The sequence below is a fragment of the Drosophila hydei genome, unplaced genomic scaffold (assembly GCF_003285905.1).
Source record: "Drosophila hydei strain 15085-1641.00,03,60 unplaced genomic scaffold, DhydRS2 tig00008135-arrow-pilon, whole genome shotgun sequence".
Taxonomy (NCBI): Eukaryota; Metazoa; Arthropoda; class Insecta; order Diptera; family Drosophilidae; genus Drosophila; species Drosophila hydei.
In genome coordinates, this window is record NW_022045844.1 from 2700971 (window position 1) to 2717159 (window position 16189).

At 42.7% G+C, this 16189-nt stretch overlaps 8 protein-coding genes across 8 annotated transcripts; 2 read left to right on the top strand and 6 right to left on the bottom strand.

The window, feature by feature from the left end:
• Nucleotides 1–186: 186 nt before the first annotated feature.
• LOC111594876 (exocyst complex component 1) lies at nucleotides 187–3309 on the bottom strand. The gene is made up of 6 exons (XM_023308362.2): nucleotides 2558–3309; nucleotides 2274–2501; nucleotides 1765–2214; nucleotides 1204–1706; nucleotides 638–1145; nucleotides 187–582 (listed from the first exon to the last, which is right to left on the bottom strand). The coding sequence occupies exons 1-6, from the start codon at nucleotides 3233–3235 to the stop codon at nucleotides 235–237; spliced, it is 2715 nt and encodes a 904-aa protein (XP_023164130.1). The 5' UTR covers nucleotides 3236–3309; the 3' UTR covers nucleotides 187–234.
• A 70-nt stretch (nucleotides 3310–3379) lies between these two features.
• On the top strand, nucleotides 3380–4081 carry LOC111594880. The gene is made up of 4 exons (XM_023308365.1): nucleotides 3380–3469; nucleotides 3543–3593; nucleotides 3720–3889; nucleotides 3944–4081. The coding sequence occupies exons 2-4, from the start codon at nucleotides 3548–3550 to the stop codon at nucleotides 3998–4000; spliced, it is 273 nt and encodes a 90-aa protein (XP_023164133.1). The 5' UTR covers nucleotides 3380–3469; nucleotides 3543–3547; the 3' UTR covers nucleotides 4001–4081.
• Nucleotides 4069–4957, bottom strand: LOC111594879 (DNA-directed RNA polymerase III subunit RPC7). The gene is made up of 3 exons (XM_023308364.2): nucleotides 4703–4957; nucleotides 4515–4643; nucleotides 4069–4464 (listed from the first exon to the last, which is right to left on the bottom strand). Exons 1-3 carry the CDS (start codon nucleotides 4850–4852, stop codon nucleotides 4099–4101), a joined length of 645 nt encoding a protein of 214 aa, XP_023164132.1. The 5' UTR covers nucleotides 4853–4957; the 3' UTR covers nucleotides 4069–4098.
• Nucleotides 4958–5025: 68 nt separating this feature from the next.
• Nucleotides 5026–6422, bottom strand: LOC111594878 (RAB6-interacting golgin). Its single transcript, XM_023308363.2, has 3 exons — nucleotides 6258–6422; nucleotides 5449–6118; nucleotides 5026–5384 (listed from the first exon to the last, which is right to left on the bottom strand). Exons 1-3 carry the CDS (start codon nucleotides 6343–6345, stop codon nucleotides 5183–5185), a joined length of 960 nt encoding a protein of 319 aa, XP_023164131.2. The 5' UTR covers nucleotides 6346–6422; the 3' UTR covers nucleotides 5026–5182.
• Nucleotides 6423–6536: 114 nt separating this feature from the next.
• Nucleotides 6537–10857, bottom strand: LOC111594887 (ubiquinone biosynthesis protein COQ4 homolog, mitochondrial). Its single transcript, XM_023308373.2, has 5 exons — nucleotides 10766–10857; nucleotides 7295–7517; nucleotides 7034–7238; nucleotides 6752–6975; nucleotides 6537–6687 (listed from the first exon to the last, which is right to left on the bottom strand). The coding sequence occupies exons 1-5, from the start codon at nucleotides 10827–10829 to the stop codon at nucleotides 6537–6539; spliced, it is 867 nt and encodes a 288-aa protein (XP_023164141.2). The 5' UTR covers nucleotides 10830–10857.
• LOC111594864 (UDP-sugar transporter UST74c) lies at nucleotides 8799–10564 on the bottom strand. Its single transcript, XM_023308343.2, has one exon. It carries the CDS (start codon nucleotides 10256–10258, stop codon nucleotides 9101–9103), a length of 1158 nt encoding a protein of 385 aa, XP_023164111.2. The 5' UTR covers nucleotides 10259–10564; the 3' UTR covers nucleotides 8799–9100.
• A 164-nt stretch (nucleotides 10858–11021) lies between the features above and the next one.
• Nucleotides 11022–15404, top strand: LOC111594865 (immunoglobulin A1 protease). The gene is made up of 6 exons (XM_023308344.2): nucleotides 11022–11305; nucleotides 11357–11501; nucleotides 11558–11620; nucleotides 13522–13581; nucleotides 13676–14682; nucleotides 14752–15404. The coding sequence occupies exons 1-6, from the start codon at nucleotides 11111–11113 to the stop codon at nucleotides 15025–15027; spliced, it is 1746 nt and encodes a 581-aa protein (XP_023164112.2). The 5' UTR covers nucleotides 11022–11110; the 3' UTR covers nucleotides 15028–15404.
• LOC111594863 lies at nucleotides 11664–13604 on the bottom strand. Its single transcript, XM_023308341.2, has one exon. The coding sequence runs from the start codon at nucleotides 13457–13459 to the stop codon at nucleotides 11750–11752; it is 1710 nt and encodes a 569-aa protein (XP_023164109.1). The 5' UTR covers nucleotides 13460–13604; the 3' UTR covers nucleotides 11664–11749.
• Nucleotides 15405–16189: the final 785 nt, after the last annotated feature.

A 16189-nucleotide genomic window follows, 5' to 3' on the forward strand; every position in this document is an offset into this window, starting at 1 on the left:
AAAAGCTGGTCTCAGAACAACAGCGACAACTGCTATGTGAGTTGCTCTCACTTACGTAAAATGCTCTCTTGCGTTGGAAGCTTCAATCTGCAGCTCTCTTTCTCTTTGTCTCTCTTTTGTAGTTTTGAACTCTAATCAGCTGTTTAAATATGTGCGCGTATATTTTTCACTTAAAAAAACACATCGCTCTAAATACTATTGCACTTAAAAGTAAATCTCTGATATACCGTACACTCAGTGGGAGCGCGCAATATCAGAGAAGAAGGCGAGTATGTCCTGTATGTTGAACTCCAGATTGATCATGGCGCCCGCATAACATTTCTGTATACGTTCCTCGAGATAATTGTACTGGGCTATGAACTCCTCCTGCATGGCATGCCACACCACCTGCAGAAGATTCTCCTCCTCGCACAGGTGCTTATCCACTTTCTTGTAGAGGTTCTCCAAACCCTTTTTCACTTCACGCGCTGGATACTGGCTGATCACCTTACGCAGCTCCTGCTTAGAGAAGGCCATTTGGTAACTTATTTCCGTTTCCTTAACGCCCTGCGCCACCTTTTGCTGCACGCCCTCAAAGAATTGCTGAAATTGGGAAGAGTTTTAGAAACATTTTAACACTAGTATCTAAGCCACTTACATTCAGCTTCTCCAGTGGCCTGCCAAAGTACTGCGTTACATAAGCCTTGAGTGCATCGTTGTAGCGTACCTTTGCCTCCTTCTTGAGTGCATCTAAGCCTGGAACCTTCAGCTGTGCCAGCAGTGCGTACATATGATGATAGTTCTCCATGCGCACCACCTGTGATGGCGTCTTTGGATGCTCCTGCGAGTGCATGCTAATCCCTTCGAATATCGCATGAACCAGTTGCAGGTACCATTTCTCCATATCCGTGCGACGATCCGATTTCCGAAAGATGCCTTCTGCCGTCTGTGCGAAGTTCTCAAAGTTCTCCACATAGGGCAGAATGGCCTTCGAACGCTTTGGAAGCTTAGCCTCCTTAATCGACTGCAGTTGCTGCTGCATGAAGCGATCAAAGTTGCGCTTAACCTGCACCAACGCCGATGCAAAGGTCATGCTCAAAAAGGAATGTGTGTCCTGAGCGGACATGACGTGCTGCGTTAAACGCACCAGCACATATAGAGAATAGCTGGAGAGAGATTTGGTTAGAGAAGATTCACATTTTATATGTTTCATAGGTGACTCACAAGCTATCCACTCGCTCAAAGCTTTGTATGAAGCTAACGAGCTCAGGTTCCAGGCAACTAAAGAGTCCCATCATCAGTTTGCGTACGTCCTCATTGATCTGACGATCTATGCGCTTCTGAGGCACTGCACCAGCCTCTGTGCCCGCGCTGGTCGGCGAGGCCGTAGAGGCGTTAAACGACTGCGACATATCCATGCCCTTATCCTTTTCCATATCAAGCGTCGTTTGTGTGTTCTTCGTTGTGGGACTTATCACATCCATTTGAAAGAAATTGATGCAGAACAATTGCTCCTGCAGCGCAATGGGCTCTAGCTCGGCCAGAACCTTCTCCAATAACGCATCGAAGCGCACACGATCCGCACTATCCACACCAGGACCCCACTGATCACGATTGATGCCCAGCGTGCCATAAGGAATGGTTGAGACAGCAGACTTGCGTGACGATGTGGACATATCCAGATCTTCGCGAGAGTTTCGCAGCTTGTCAGACACTTGAAGTTTGGCCTGAAAAGGAGCCAGACTTTAACGTGGAATATACCGATTTTGTAAAAGAAATTCTTACTAGATTAAAGAAATTTCTAACATCGCGATCATAGATCTTGCTTAGGGAAGCCGTATAGACACGCATCAGTCCGTCGTAGGTCTTGCGATCCATGGCCTTGGACCAGTGCATCAGTTCCGTATATGGCGTCAACTCGCGATGTACATTGGAGTGGTTGGGCAGCACCAATTCGGTGCTGGTCAACGGCATGTCGCCAATCTCGTTGCCCAGATGTATGAAGAGGTTGTTCATGAACCGACTAACAGTGGCCGAAAACTTTTGTTTCCACTTCTCGAAACGTTTGCGCTGATCTTGCACAGCTTCCAGACGTAGCAGCGCTGGATCTATATCGCTATTCATGGCCTGCTGCAAACATTGAGCTGCAGCAATTGCTGCCTTGCGTCCGGCAGCCGTTTTCAGATCGGGCTCATCCAGCGCCTGCTGCTGGCTATGCGGCAAGTCCAGTTGGCTCTAAAAGCAATCAGAAATAAGGATTAATATAAATCTTCAATGAAGATTTTAATACTCACAATGACTTTGTTGAGTTCCTTCATTAGTTTGATATTGTTGTTATTGGCAATTTCGATCATGGCATTCTTGCCGCCTATTTTCTCCATGGTCTCCTTTACATGGCCTAAAATATCCTCATAGGTATCCAGGCGTGTTTCAAACTTGTCCGCCTCGGTTATAGCATTGTCTATGTGCTCCATCATTTTAAGCACCTTTTGCTCCGAGGCCAGCACACTTTGCATATTAGCCTGTAGGTATGCGAAGAAGTATTAGCTTTGTTTCAGGTGTATTTAAGTTTACTTACACCATCCAAGTCGTGTAGCTCCTTGGACAGCTGCTCAATGAACTGCTCCGCATCCTTAATGGCAAAGTCACACTCGGAAAACAATTTCCCCAGCTCGTTGGCCTCTTTATCTGTGAGAGCTGTAAACTCTTGCGCCTCTTCCTCGTCTTCCTCATCATCTGTATTCGCCGGTTTCTGGGTGACATTGCCAGCTCTTCCTTCACGTCCTGCCGCTATTTTTTCTGGCGATTTCTCCGATAGCCAAGCCTGCGGCACATTACGAAACTCGGCTCGTGGTCCACGCACAGACTTTTGTATCTGCCGATTGAGCACAGCGAGGAAATTCTGACGCTCATGCAAATTTAGGGCGTACCATTTGTACAGCTTTTCTAATTGGATGTCAAACTCGTGCGTCTCGAACTGCTCGTTGCGACCATCGATCCACTTGATTTCGTCCAACTGCCAGCTACGTTTGCGCTTGTACTCGCTGTCCCGCTGCTCGTATTGCTTCACCAGGCAGAGCGTAACCACCGGCACGGGTGGCGCTGTCGTCAGCACACATAGGTAGCAGGCCCGCTTGTCTTTCTTTTTGAAAGTCTTCGTCACCGTCACCACAGAGAGCAGCCGTTCGCCGCTGCTGTTGAACAGCTCTTTTTGCAGTATGTGCTTGATGTTGGCCAAAGTGCCGATTGTCAGCATGGCTACGGAATGTTGGCAGCGTAAATTTTCTTTACAATTACTTCAACAATTATAATTGTTTCCAAATTGAAGAACGCCTCCGCCAAAAACAGCTGTTCGATGAGCCACCGCCACACACCAATGTGCAGCCAACTTCATGTGAGTAGGAAAATTGCGCGCAGCTAACTTAACGTTGTTCAGTATTTTTGCAACGCTTGCATACAGCCACACTTGTCGATACATAAGTAACTATTGGTGAGTAGTTTTAGTGCAAAGAAAAATATCGGGAAAAATAACATTTTTTTGTATATTTTGTGCAATTATATAGCAAACATGTTGGTCAAGCACATTGTCAAGCAGGGTCTGCTGTTCAGAAATGGTAAGAAAAAGTCTTATATACTTGTTTTGAGCTGCATTTACTAACCTTAAAAATTACATAATGTGTCGCTCCTGCGTCATGGAAATTTGTGTTTATTGAGTATAATTTTGTGTTCTTCTTTGTCAGCTGGTGCCATGTCGCGCGCCGCTTACCATGGTGGACACCATCAACACTCCACCATGAACGATTTGCCTGTACCAGCTGGTGACTGGAAGGAGCAACATAGCCGTAATAACACCAAATATAATGCCGCCCTCTTGACTGGAATTCTGGTTCTGGCTGGCACAATTGGCTTTGTAAGTAACATGCGCTTCCAGTTTAAATCATAACTAAAGCACTTAATTTTGCAGGTGAAATCTTCGGGCTTGATACACTTGAACTACAGCCCTCCCAGAAGCTTGGATTAGATATTCGCTAATCACGTATATTGCAGATAATTATGTGTTAAATAAGCTTAAAGTGGCGAATCAGTAAATCACTATCCCAAATATTGTTTATTTTTTGCTTAATATACGGGACCATCGTCCATATTATCATCCTCTTCGTTGTACGCTTCGCCATTATCGAAATAATCGTTGGCATAGTCGTTCTCCTCGTCCATCTCATCATCGAGCGCTGCTTCTGGATCTTCTGGTTCGTCGTCGTGCTCTGAGTCGCTCTCCCGCTTGACTTCATCATTTTCGTTTTCACCGCCGTTTTTGAGCTCCTTCTGCTCCAGCTGTTTCAGTCTATCCTCAATGTTTGTCTTCTTGGCCAGCACCTTGGGTCGTGGATCAGCTTTTCGTTTGCGATAATTGGAATTTAGTTCCCTTGGCATTGCTTTGTAGTTAAATTCGGGCTGTGCCTTATTTTTAAGGCGCTCCAAAGCTTTCTGTAATGTTAACATTTAGCTGATGTAGCTATTGATATTTTGACTCCTACCTCTCGCCAATCCTTAACGCTGGTTTTTTGTTTCTCCTGGCTGGCTGACACGATATAATATGGTGAATCGCGCATGCGATTTAAAAAGTCTTCTTTCCACAGCAGCTGATAGTTCTGTGCGGTAGTCGTCTAAAAGGAAGCCAACTATTTATCTCGAATCGTTTAATTTAACTTCAATTTCCGTTTACCTCAAGGCAAATTGGTTTATTGAGTAGCGCTGGAAATGTTGGAGGCGGCGCCGTTTGCACTTGTGGCATATCTTTGCCCATGCAACCCAGCGCCTGCATCTGCTCGGCAGTGAGCGATCCTGTCTTCCCACCACGCCCACGTCCAGCCATCCTAAATTCTTTCTCTTATAATTTAAAAATTAAAGGATTGTTTATGTTTCAAAACTCGCACGCGTTTATTTCACATTTCCAACCACTGGAAGCCAGCTGTTTACACCAGGGTTGCAGTATGAGAGCTGTCACGTTGCCAGCTTGTTGAAAATAACAGGAAAAAACATTTTGAATTACATATAATTATTGCATTTTGAACTTTATGCTTAGAACTAAAAAAAACCTAACATATATGTGTATTTGTAAACATGCACATGCTAATATCAATGCTAATATCTAAGCAAGTTAATTTCGCTTCAAATGGAATTTATACAAATTCGCTATATTCGATTATTTTTCGGACGCTGGCTCGTCTTCCGTTGGCGCCAGGCCCACTTTTTGCATTAGTTCCGTCAACTTTTGTGCCTTGCGATCCTCGTTGTGGGCTATAACTGTGCAAAGATGCTCCGTGAGCAGTTCCTTTTTCTCGGAAGCATTGTGCAGATCCAATTTTGCTTTTAGAAATTGAGCCTCGATTCGTACATACTGTTTTCTGATAATAAACAGTGAATTAGCTATTGAAATTTAATTAAATTTAATTTCTGTCGATAACTTACTCAACGTTGGCAAAGTGAATGCATGCGTTGTCAATCTGTTTGCGCAGCAGTGCAACATCCACGGCCAAATCGCTCTCCAGCTTTGAGAGTTCGTGACGTATCTCTTCGATTTTACGTGATTCAGCGGCCGTTTTTTGCGTATGTTGCTCGATCGCTTGGTAGAGCATTTCTTTCTTTTGTTTGTTCTGTTCTTGAATCATCTTACGATGCTGCTCGAAGTCCTTAAGCGATATACCCTTGAAGGGGGAATCCGTGCTGATTCGCTCTTCCGTTGAATCTTTGGTGCTGGGCAAGATGCTGGAGTCATCGTCTGTGCTGTTTACCTTCAATATTGAGCTATCATCCGTCGTCTCGCTCGCATACGTGGCAGCTCCAGCTGCTGGCAGAGATTTTCCGTTTGTCATTGGCGTTTTAACGGAACCACAATACAGCGCTTCAACCAGCGAATCAGATAAGCCACGTTCCAAGTTTAGTGATTCTTCTTTTTGTGTGGGAGTAGGCGGTTTTTTTGGTTCCGGTTCTGTGGGCGTGGTTGAATGTGATTTGACCTTGTCAGCAACAATTTGTTGTGGTTTTTGTTGCTGCTGGTGTTTTCGCAATTGATCTGCCTGCCGGAAGATCTTATCCGGCATCCGTCTAATGCCGGGCTGGCTTTTGAGCGCTTGCTTTGCTAAAAATATTCATGTATGCACATATATACATATACATATGTTTATGCATGTATAACAATTGTTTTGTTTAGCACACACACACACACATACATACGTCATAAAACGTGAGAAATACTCTCCAGCAAACTCAATATTTACCTGCTTCCATATTGAGTCTTTTGCCGTCCTTTATTCCTGTTATTTTAAGTATCTCATCGTGGCTAAATCCATTAAATTTTTCAGCCATATTGTAATTTTAATAAATAATTAGCCATTAGCGCTTTAACAACACATCAGCAAAGCAAACACGACACAAGGCGTTGCCATCTAATTTTCTCTGATGATCGTTGTTATCGTTAGCGATCGACTATGATCGATATCCCGCACTTTTCAACAAAAACTTATCGAATTCAAAATCAAAACTAAATAATAGAAGCTTTATTGAAACGGTTTAATGCCCAATTCGGCGCGTAAGTCATTCACTTTTTGTTCCCAACGCTTCTCCCAGTAAATCGGCATTAGTGGCTTCATTTGCTTGCTATTTTCGATGGCCCACGGCAAATAACGCTTCAAGTATTCTCGACGTTGTCTGTGAGCAAAAAAAACACTCGTTTTGTGTTGTGTATTTAGTTAACGTTTGAAGGCCAACTCACCTAGGTCGCAACCGCACCGCCCCAAACACTGCTGCCCCATAGCACATGGGCAGTCCGTTGTTCAGAGCTTCTACCCACTTGACTGTCACCTCACAGAGCATATTTGTTGGCATATCCAGTACAGCGTGCACTAAATCGTGGCATTCGCGATATCGCGTCATTATATAGGCCAGTTTTGGATCTTCTAGAAAACGAACCTCCATACGCGTATCAGGCGTCACATTCTATATTGAAATGTGGGACATACTTTATATATACAGTAATTACATCAGATCAGCTTACGTTATCTTTCAAGAACTTGGCATAGGCAAAACCAAATGAATCCGAGGGCAACGCTTGCAAAGCGTTTAAGTCAATGGTTTTGGTATTGATGCGTGGCTTGTCGACCAGGATGCGGCGCCCTTCCTCACTCGCCTGCATGGTATCCAAAATATTCCAGAGTGCATTCTCACCCGTTGTCTCGCCTAGGCAGGCAATCATATCATGTCTGCGAAAAATATATTTATTGCGATCCTCTTATACAGCCATATAAATGTAGCCCACCTGTGTGGATTAAGTAAAGAGGCTATGGAAGAGCCGGCACCCAGTAACAGCCTTTGGAATGTTGTTATCTCTATGCGTTGTTTCAAGTAGTCACGCTCAAAGGCATCCAGCTCCTCAGTAGGAGCATCCGTGGACGTTGAGCGTCTGCATCTACTCAACAGGCTCAAGGTCGAGCTGCGCTGCAAGCGAGGCAATGAGATTCGCCTTAGCTGCTGCATCATTGCTGCGGATAAACATGGTTAAGTGACGTTAACAATAGATGCCTCGAGCTGTTGACCTCATCACCAGCGATTCACTGACTAATTATGTATGGGTGACTCGGCTCATAAACGCGACCCTGAATTGCCCCTCCATAGTATTAGGCCCCCTTTTGCTTAGACAATTTGTCTGTAGACCAAGTCGAAAAGATTCGTAAATAAGCATTGCTGCCCCGCAAACGGTTTAAGACTCAGAAAGACGAGCTAAAAGTTGGGAACCGGTTTTGCTTCCACTTTTTGTTTATATAAACACAATTGAACCTTCGAAAATACGCTGAACCCGGCCTCTGTACCTATCAACTTTTGTTATTATTTTTTCTCCCCTTCCTTTTGCTAACTGCTGAGTAATTTGGACAAGTAACACGTGAAAACATTCTAAGATAAGAATTAAATATTCATAATTAAAAAGAAATATGTGTAGTTTAGCTATATTTAAAGAAGATAAGAATTACTGCAGACCCAGAGATAAGCGTTTAATACAAGCTGACAACAGTTATGACAGAACGAAAAAAATAAAATAAATGGGAATTATCAGCGGGCTGCCTAGATTTGGTAGGGTTAAGCATTTCCGTTTTCTTCTGGTTTGCTTGAGAGCAGAATATTCTCATAGAAAGCAATAAGAGAGATTTATTAAAAAACGCTTAACGATGTAGAGTTACTGATTGGCAAACTAATTAGACACAGTTAAAGTTCTGAGAAATAAACAATAACATTTATCAATAATTACTTCTAGTGATAAGAGTTGTTATTATTAGAAAGGATTGGCTTGATTAGAAGGGATTGATTGGTCGAAATTTTGGAAGACATTTAAGTTTGTGTAGGTAAATTATATGTTTCAACTCCGAAAAAGATATATAAAGAACCAGAAAAACACATATGTTTAAAATAAGTCAAACAAAGCGTGGAGCTCATGATAAATTCAAGACATGTGGAAAAATATTTACTCGAAATATTTCGAACAGGTAGCAAAAATGTAAAGTTGTTCTCATAATTGAACAATAAATTAAACTAAGCAACCTGTAAGAGCATTTGCACTGCCGGAGTTCTCAGTTCTTATCAATAGACAATCTTATCTTAAATTTATTTGAAATGGAACAAATTGTATCTTTTTTTGTGTAGGTGTAAAAACACACACATAAATATCGATATATATATTTATGTATATATATTTACATATATATATTTATATATATATATATTTAGACATATATTCAATTAACTATTATGTATGTAGAGGTTTGGGTTTGTGTTGCTGTTTTATGACACTTTAACATAATTAATTGCGCGAGTGTGATAAGAATTTACAAGGACATTTAAATAACATAAGTGCTTACATATATGCATATAAATACATATATATATATATCTGCGGATATATATATACATGTATAATATTTAAATCCATAACTACATATGTACAATTTAGTGTTTTAAAGTTAACATTGTGTGCTTTGTTATAATGTTTGTTCTCTAGTCTAGGCGTTGCTCGATGCTCTACATGAAAATTTTATGGCTTTGGCAGCAGGCTCTCTCTATGGATAGTCTTCGACTAGACGTTCTCTCCTCGAGAATTAGGCAAATGGGTTTGCTTATCGGGAGCCTGCTTCCGGCGGAATGTGACGTACGTATAGAGCAAGCTTGCCAGCACGCTGATGTTGATGCCAATGCAGTTGAGCCATGAGAACACGTAGTCTCCTCCAATGAACATCCCCAGATAGGTGACACAGATGTTCTTCAGACAGCCAACAATTGTCGTAGTTAGCGCGGAGTTGAACTGGGTGCAGAGTATTGTGCTGTATGATAAGATAAAGCCCATGACGCAGCTGAGTAGAAATTGCACGACAAATGCCGGATCATTCCAACTGCCGAATTCAATGGCCTTCTGTAGATCACCCGTCACATAGTTGAGCAGCAGGGCAGGCACAAACATGAACAGCGAATTGTAGAACATCAATCCGTATTTCCCAATCTCTGAAGTGTCCAGTTTCTTCTTTACAAACACGCCGTTCGAGGCTGTCAGCGCATTGGTGATCATCACGTACGTGTAGCCCTGCATATTAAATGACAGATCATCGGAAGCAGCTATCAAAGCGCCACCGATCATAGCATAAACGCTAATCTGTACTGCTGTCGTCGGCCTTACTCCCAGTATCTTTAGCTCCAGCAGCATGGTCATCAGGATGGAGAAGCGACGTAGTGCAGCGAACATCGGCAAGCTAAGCGCCTTCGTGCCGCCCAGGCCAAAGATCATATTAAAACCAAAGATCAAGGGCAGTGGAAAGATCTTCGCAAACGTATTTCGCTGCAGTGGCGGATACGTGACCAGTCTAAGTCGTTTGCCAGTTGCAAGCACTACAATACTAGCCGTTAGCTGCCCCAGACTCAGAAAGAGGAACGAGGGAAAGTGATAAGACGTGAGCACAGTCTTATTAACCACGGTGATCATAAACGAAGCGATGCCATAGAAAACTGCGCTGCCAACTTTTTTGAAAAAGATTGCCGCATCAGCTTCCTCCCGCTCTCTGTCTCGGTGGCTAATGCGTAGTTCCTTGGACCCAACACTGGAGGTGGAATTCAGCTGGGAGCCTCCATTTGATTTGTTGCCCGTTTCTTGATCGCTGTCATCGCTATTGTTGCTGCCATCGAGCAGCGGTGTTAAATCGAGCGATGTGCTGCCGCCGCTGTTGCCACCACGCGGAATGCTCATTCTAATTGCTTTGTACTATGACTTTTTCCGCTCCGCTCAGACGTCAAAATATGCATGCAGAGGGAAATTTATTTGTATGTACGTTTACACAGATACTTGATAAGTGCGATTGTGATCCTATTCACACTTCACCTCGAATTACATATTGGGTTTAATTTTGTATTTACATAAACCATTGCACACACACATCTTGTTGTATCTTTTCTAATGTTTTATTTTTGTTTTAGCGGTGCGCCCCGCTTTATGAAACGGAAAACTATTTTTACCGACGCTCACGCTCTCACGTCTCTCTCTTCTGTAGTTAATGAACATATGGCGAGCGGTGTGACCATTGTAAGCGAAACCGATAAATACCAACTAGTAACGTGTGTCAGCACGTAATATCTTTAATACTATTTTAAGGGAATCTATTATATTTAATTATATAGATAACACAAAACTAGGTAATTTTGATTTTATTATAGTTAAAATATGGTTTCAGTACTCCACACATTCGGCATAATTTACATTGAAATATGCTTATGGTTATCCAATGCCCATTCGAGCATGAGCCACATGTCGATGCCGGCATTTCCTTATAAATAATATTATCTACTTAATATCCTTGCTTATTACTATGTACGTACTTTCTTTTGTTCTCAAATTAGAAATTAAACGCTACTTAATTTGTTCACAATTTAAGCCAAAACACAACTTTGCAATGATTTACACTCAGCTGTTGCCTAGTCTATCGGTTTACGCAATAAGTGTGGCAACTCTGATAACCAGCTGTTCTTGTTTTTCGGAGTCTCTAACGAAAGTCGGTGAAAAACTTTGTTTTGCTTAAATTTAGTTCGTTTGTAAATTTCCGACATGAGCAGCTCAAAGAAAAAGGCTAAAAGTGATCAAATACCCAAGCCAATAACCATTAAGAAAGAAAAATCAGAGGAGGATCGTACACTTCATCCGATTTCTCACTACATCGATGATCGTCTCGAGTTGGTCAAACAAATCTTTGGCACACTGAAGCCAAAGACAATCATGAATCTAGCACCAGAGTTTTTAAAGGTATTCTGAATAAAAGTAGTAGAAGAATATGTTAATGATTATTTCTTACAGGAAACTAGCTTGGATGAAATAGAGGAACTTTGTCTAAATGAGCTCCTTTGCGTTTCAACCAAGCGACTGAAATCGATTATTGAAGACACGCGTTGTCCGACAGACACGGAGAGCTCTGAGGATTCCGATGTAGAGCACAAAGAAGGTAGGAACAATCTGCATACTTATATATTTATATATCTATATACTATCTGTTTATAGAGCATATATCGCTGGAAGAGATATCTTCAGACAGCGATATTGGAGGCAGCCAGCTACGTCGTGGTAAGTTCTCATCTTCGCCCAACCCATTCTTTAAACACCTAAATGCGAGTTTACATACATTTAATTTTGATTGATCATCAGAAATGTATCTGTACAACTGCACGTCATGAATGAATTTGCACACAGATCTCATGTGCCATATTTAAATTTTTCGCAATTGAATACTGGGGCTACGTAGAACGCGCGCAGTATGCACACATCCTCGCCAATGCCCAATACAATGTTTTCCTCATCCTCCTTGCCCACCTCCAAGGTGACCACAAAGTCGCCCACCTCCAGGCAGCCTTTGCGTCGCATGTAATCCACGCCGAACTCAATAGGGCTATAGTTGCACTCGTTTAGATCGGGCGTATAAATAATAGGATGCGTGTTGCGACGCAGATGCAATGCGCGGGCCAAATCGAATTTACACTTGATGGTGAATTCATCGTCGTCATCATTTAACGGCATCATCAGATAAACCGGACAGTAAATTTCTGAACGCGCAAGCGCAACACTCGCCGTCTCGCACTTGGTAAACACAAATATCGCTTGACACTCGATCGTGGCGATCGTCCGTATGATGAAGTTAACAATTGTCTGATAGGAGGTCAATATGCTCTTCACCTGTTGATGTGTTTGGACGACACCCACACGATAATCTCGAATAGGCATCAGTTTCTTAACAATCAACGGATACTTATTGCACCACGGACTCTTCTGCATATGTATCGTGTCAATCTTCCAGAGGAACTCGTGTAGCTCAAACCGTTTGAAGTCGTTGCAACGCTCTAACGGCACTGTGCCAATGACCGGTTTCTTCTGGCACTGTGCGATGGGCAGAGCATCCTCCATGATATAGTTGTACACACAGCAGTTCACATTAAACATATCCGGTATCCAAATATAGTCCAGTAACTTGATAATGCCTAATAAATCGAGCATATTGGTCCGTACATATTCAAAGTCAATGCAGCCAATCAGTTTCATATCAAATTCAGTCGTAATTGTCATTCGTACTGCGCGAAGAAACGATTTACATCGAATCTTGGGCAGCACCACAAAGTTGGCTTTAAGGGCTGCGGCCGCTTGCAGATCAGCTTGATAGAGTTGTGGGTATAGACTGGGTGCCAAGGAATGGCATTGGCGAGGCAGCTCAATGAAGTCATACGAGGACAAAATACCCGCGTCGATGATCAGCACGGCCACCGCTTCATTCAGTGTTTTGACCACACGGCAGCGAACCTCGCGTCCAATTAGCAACACGTCATTAAGCCTTATTGAGCTGAGATAGGCGCTTAGATTAATAACGTACACGATCTCACGGAAGCCAGCATATCGATACGCCTCATTTGTTGTTAGCGTCACCACCGAACCACGTGCCAGCATCGTTGTGCAGTTGTTGCGCAACCGGCCTACGCGACAGCAGTCGCCATTTATCTCAAGAGCCAAACCCGTCACTGTGCGCAGTTCCCGTTCATCCGCATGTGCGGAAATGGCTATGTTTAGGGTTTCTAGTATGGTGACTAGCTCGTCTGGCTTGAAGGCAACCATATCTACGTGAAATGTGTAGGTACCGTGCTCAAGCATGCGACGGAGCTCTTCGTGAGTCGTCTCCATGACGACTTTGGCCAGCAGACCCATGTGATAATAGCGACGCTTTCGGCGCCTACGTGCATGTTTCTCGTGGGCATCGCAGGCAGCCTTGAATTCGCGGAGCCTTTGCTCCAAATCCTTTTGTCCATTAAGGCGTATCGTAAACTTCTCGGACTCAACTTCACTTTCGGGCCGTTCTAGTTCTAGTTGATCTTCCTGTTCTGTCAGGTTCAGGTTATCAACTCCAGCTCTCATCGCAGCCATGGCGTGCAGTCAATTTAAATTTTAACTAAATGCTTTTGCGTGAATTTAAAAAATTTTTGCAGCTAATAAATTGCGGAAATCAAGCGCTAAAAGAGCCGATAAAATCAATGAAAATAAGGAACGTAAGTTGAAAAATATAAATCAAATACTGAATGGCAACAACTGCCTACTCTAACTGAAGCAACTATAATGTTTCAATACTTCATTTTCACTCAGCGGATGGACAAATTAGTGTGTTGGAGTTGCTTGAACTCCAGGCGAGAGCGCGTGCTATTCGTTCTCAGCTGGCCATGGAGCCCATAACAAAGATCGAGGTGAAGTCGGATGATGATGAGGAGGAGATGTCCAAGAAGCTGTCAGATAAGGAAAAGCGCAGTCACAAGCGAAAGTCGAACGAGTCTGCAACAAGCAAAGCAACCAAGATTCATGACCATCCACATACCAATGGCAACACCAATGGAAAATCAGATGCAGCTCCTCAGAAAAAGATTAAGCTAAAACGCAACTATCGCACGTCAACTAAATCGCCGGAAAAGGAAATCGTTAGCAATTCCAAAGAAGTTGAAACGAAGGCTGAGCAGGTTCTGGAGCTACACAACTCGCGTTCAGCCTCACCGGATGTAATACCAATACCAGCTGAGCCAGAGACACTGCTCATCAGTGATAGCACTGATGATGAAAGCAAGCAGCCGCCAAAGGAGCCAATCCCAACAGCAACAGTAGCAGCAGCAGTAGCTGATGTGCAACCAGAGCCACCTGCCGTAGCACCAGCTGTAGAAAGCGAACCTGAAGAGGGCGAGGTGAGAGAGGACAGTGAAACTGAAGCTGAAGCGCAGCAAGCAGCTCCAATTGAGCAGGAGCAGCCAACTGAGATTGAAGCTCCTAAAGAAGTAGCAGAACTAAAAGTAGTTGAAGCCACAACAGAAAATGTAACCACAGCTGAAGTTACACCTGTCGCAGTTGTTGAACAAGCTAATATTACAGCAAAAGAAACAGTCGAGCAGCCCATCGTAGATGATGAGGATCAGAACGACGATGTCATTTCAATAGGAGGCGATTCGGAACTGATTGAGGAACTGGCCACAGTAGCAGATGAGCCAGCTATCAAAGTCAAAAGTGAGGAGCCCGAGAAGCTAGACGAGCCTGATGAGGAGGATAATGATGTCATATTGCTGAATACCAGCGACGATGATCACGAAAAGCTACAGGAAACCAACTCAGAGGTAATATTTATATATATCTTTACAGTAAACTATTCACTTTAAACTCAATTTATTCCACTTTTGTGACAGTCGTGGCGCACACGCTATCTGAAGAGCTCCAAGGTCAGTCAGGTGCTAGCCGCCTCGCGGCTGGGCAAGCGCGTGCGTGATAAAATCAAGAAATCGAATCGCGCTCAAAAGCGCAACGATTCAAAGTCAGGCAGCGATGAGAAGTCGTCGTCACAGCAGCAGCAGCAACAGCAACAATTTACCTCCAAGCATGAGGATGGTTCCATAGAGCAATACCAGGAGCTACTACAGCACCGCCAGCGCAAGAGCTCAAGCAGCAGCAAGGGCGACAAATAAACGACTCGGCGCAGCGATTGTTATTGAAAACTCGCTTAGTATATGGCCAAATTATATGGCATATAAAAAATATCAAAAACAAAAACAACTCAAATAAAATAGGTACCAAGCGAACGCACAGAAAATTTGAATATATCGTGTTAAGCGCATATTTGATTTGCCTTCATGTATATACCCTGTAAACAAACATTTTTAGAACAGGTCGATGCGTGTTTAAGGCTGCAGAGAAAGTTGTAGACGTTAGTTCTATAGTTTTTACAAATTACAGAAATCTGTTTGCTGATACTTATTATAAAAATGATGTTATATTTTTTATATGATATGAGTATTCACAGCAAAAACTTTTTCTACAATTTAAAAACGTAAATAACACTAAAAATTAGTAATAAAAGTTTCATATAATTAATTTATAAAGAAATACAAATTGTTTTTATCCATAAGGAAAATATTATAGCTAGGGTATGTGGTAGTCTTTCAATCTTAACCTATTTAGTTATTTATTTTTTTTGTTTGCTCGCGTTTTTAGTTTTGTTTATAGTTTAAAAGAAATGCGAAAACTATGCCTTGTCATTTCCGGCGTTCATTTGGCTGCTCCCCTATAAAAGAAAACTTTTTGGACCGCTTTTAACGAGCCGCACGCAGGTTACGCATACGCAAACGCATTTGTATATGTATTAGTATTGGTGGCAAGTTGCTGGGTTTGTTACAGGGAGTTATTTAAGAATCATTACACATATTTGTGGGCTGGTTTTATATAGTTTTTTTTTTGCATTTGAATTTAACCCAGTTTGGCTATTGTCAGAGGACTTGACGCGCGAGTCGAGCTGAGTTTAACCACCCCCGCTGGGTACTACAGCGGGGTAGGCACAATATCTCAATCATGCTGTGAGCTAAGCATGTGAGTTGGTGTGTGTGTGGCATTTACTTTGAGCGTGTTGCACCATAAACGATGATTGTTTTATCAGAGACTGCGATATGTTGATAAAGTATATTAAAAAACTGTGGAGTGGACGAGCGAAACAACTCTCAGAGAGCATCTTGCCAGTGCGCATGTTCCATGTGCTGAGGGTGTCACTCCTGTGTGTGCGAGTATGTCTATGTGTGTGTAGCGAATCCATCAAGTGGGCGCGCTATATAAATATATATAGATATGTCATCTTAT

Excerpts from the sequence above, each read along its gene's own strand:
- LOC111594878 (XM_023308363.2), bottom strand. The coding sequence starts at position 6,345 with ATGGCTGAAAAATTTAATGGATTTAGCCACGATGAGATACTTAAAATA. Across the intron at positions 6,119-6,257 it reads AAGACTCAATATGGAAGCAG|CAAAGCAAGCGCTCAAAAGC; the intron begins GTAAATATTGAG and ends GAATATTTTTAG. Across the intron at positions 5,385-5,448 it reads ATTCACTTTGCCAACGTTGA|AAAACAGTATGTACGAATCG; the intron begins GTAAGTTATCGA and ends GTTTATTATCAG.
- LOC111594876 (XM_023308362.2), bottom strand. The coding sequence starts at position 3,235 with ATGCTGACAATCGGCACTTTGGCCAACATCAAGCACATACTGCAAAAA. Across the intron at positions 1,146-1,203 it reads TTTGAGCGAGTGGATAGCTT|CTATTCTCTATATGTGCTGG; the intron begins GTGAGTCACCTA and ends ATCTCTCTCCAG. Across the intron at positions 583-637 it reads GGCCACTGGAGAAGCTGAAT|CAATTCTTTGAGGGCGTGCA; the intron begins GTAAGTGGCTTA and ends TCCCAATTTCAG.
- LOC111594863 (XM_023308341.2), bottom strand. The coding sequence starts at position 13,459 with ATGGCTGCGATGAGAGCTGGAGTTGATAACCTGAACCTGACAGAACAG.
- LOC111594880 (XM_023308365.1), top strand. The coding sequence starts at position 3,548 with ATGTTGGTCAAGCACATTGTCAAGCAGGGTCTGCTGTTCAGAAATG. Across the intron at positions 3,594-3,719 it reads GGGTCTGCTGTTCAGAAATG|CTGGTGCCATGTCGCGCGCC; the intron begins GTAAGAAAAAGT and ends CTTCTTTGTCAG. Across the intron at positions 3,890-3,943 it reads TGGCTGGCACAATTGGCTTT|GTGAAATCTTCGGGCTTGAT; the intron begins GTAAGTAACATG and ends TTAATTTTGCAG.
- LOC111594864 (XM_023308343.2), bottom strand. The coding sequence starts at position 10,258 with ATGAGCATTCCGCGTGGTGGCAACAGCGGCGGCAGCACATCGCTCGAT.
- LOC111594865 (XM_023308344.2), top strand. The coding sequence starts at position 11,111 with ATGAGCAGCTCAAAGAAAAAGGCTAAAAGTGATCAAATACCCAAGCCA. Across the intron at positions 11,306-11,356 it reads TAGCACCAGAGTTTTTAAAG|GAAACTAGCTTGGATGAAAT; the intron begins GTATTCTGAATA and ends TATTTCTTACAG. Across the intron at positions 11,502-11,557 it reads CGATGTAGAGCACAAAGAAG|AGCATATATCGCTGGAAGAG; the intron begins GTAGGAACAATC and ends ATCTGTTTATAG.
- LOC111594887 (XM_023308373.2), bottom strand. The coding sequence starts at position 10,829 with ATGCCGGCATCGACATGTGGCTCATGCTCGAATGGGCATTGGATAACC. Across the intron at positions 7,239-7,294 it reads TCTTTACTTAATCCACACAG|ACATGATATGATTGCCTGCC; the intron begins GTGGGCTACATT and ends TATTTTTCGCAG. Across the intron at positions 6,976-7,033 it reads CCAAGTTCTTGAAAGATAAC|AATGTGACGCCTGATACGCG; the intron begins GTAAGCTGATCT and ends ATTTCAATATAG.
- LOC111594879 (XM_023308364.2), bottom strand. The coding sequence starts at position 4,852 with ATGGCTGGACGTGGGCGTGGTGGGAAGACAGGATCGCTCACTGCCGAG. Across the intron at positions 4,644-4,702 it reads ATAAACCAATTTGCCTTGAG|ACGACTACCGCACAGAACTA; the intron begins GTAAACGGAAAT and ends GCTTCCTTTTAG. Across the intron at positions 4,465-4,514 it reads GCGTTAAGGATTGGCGAGAG|AAAGCTTTGGAGCGCCTTAA; the intron begins GTAGGAGTCAAA and ends TTAACATTACAG.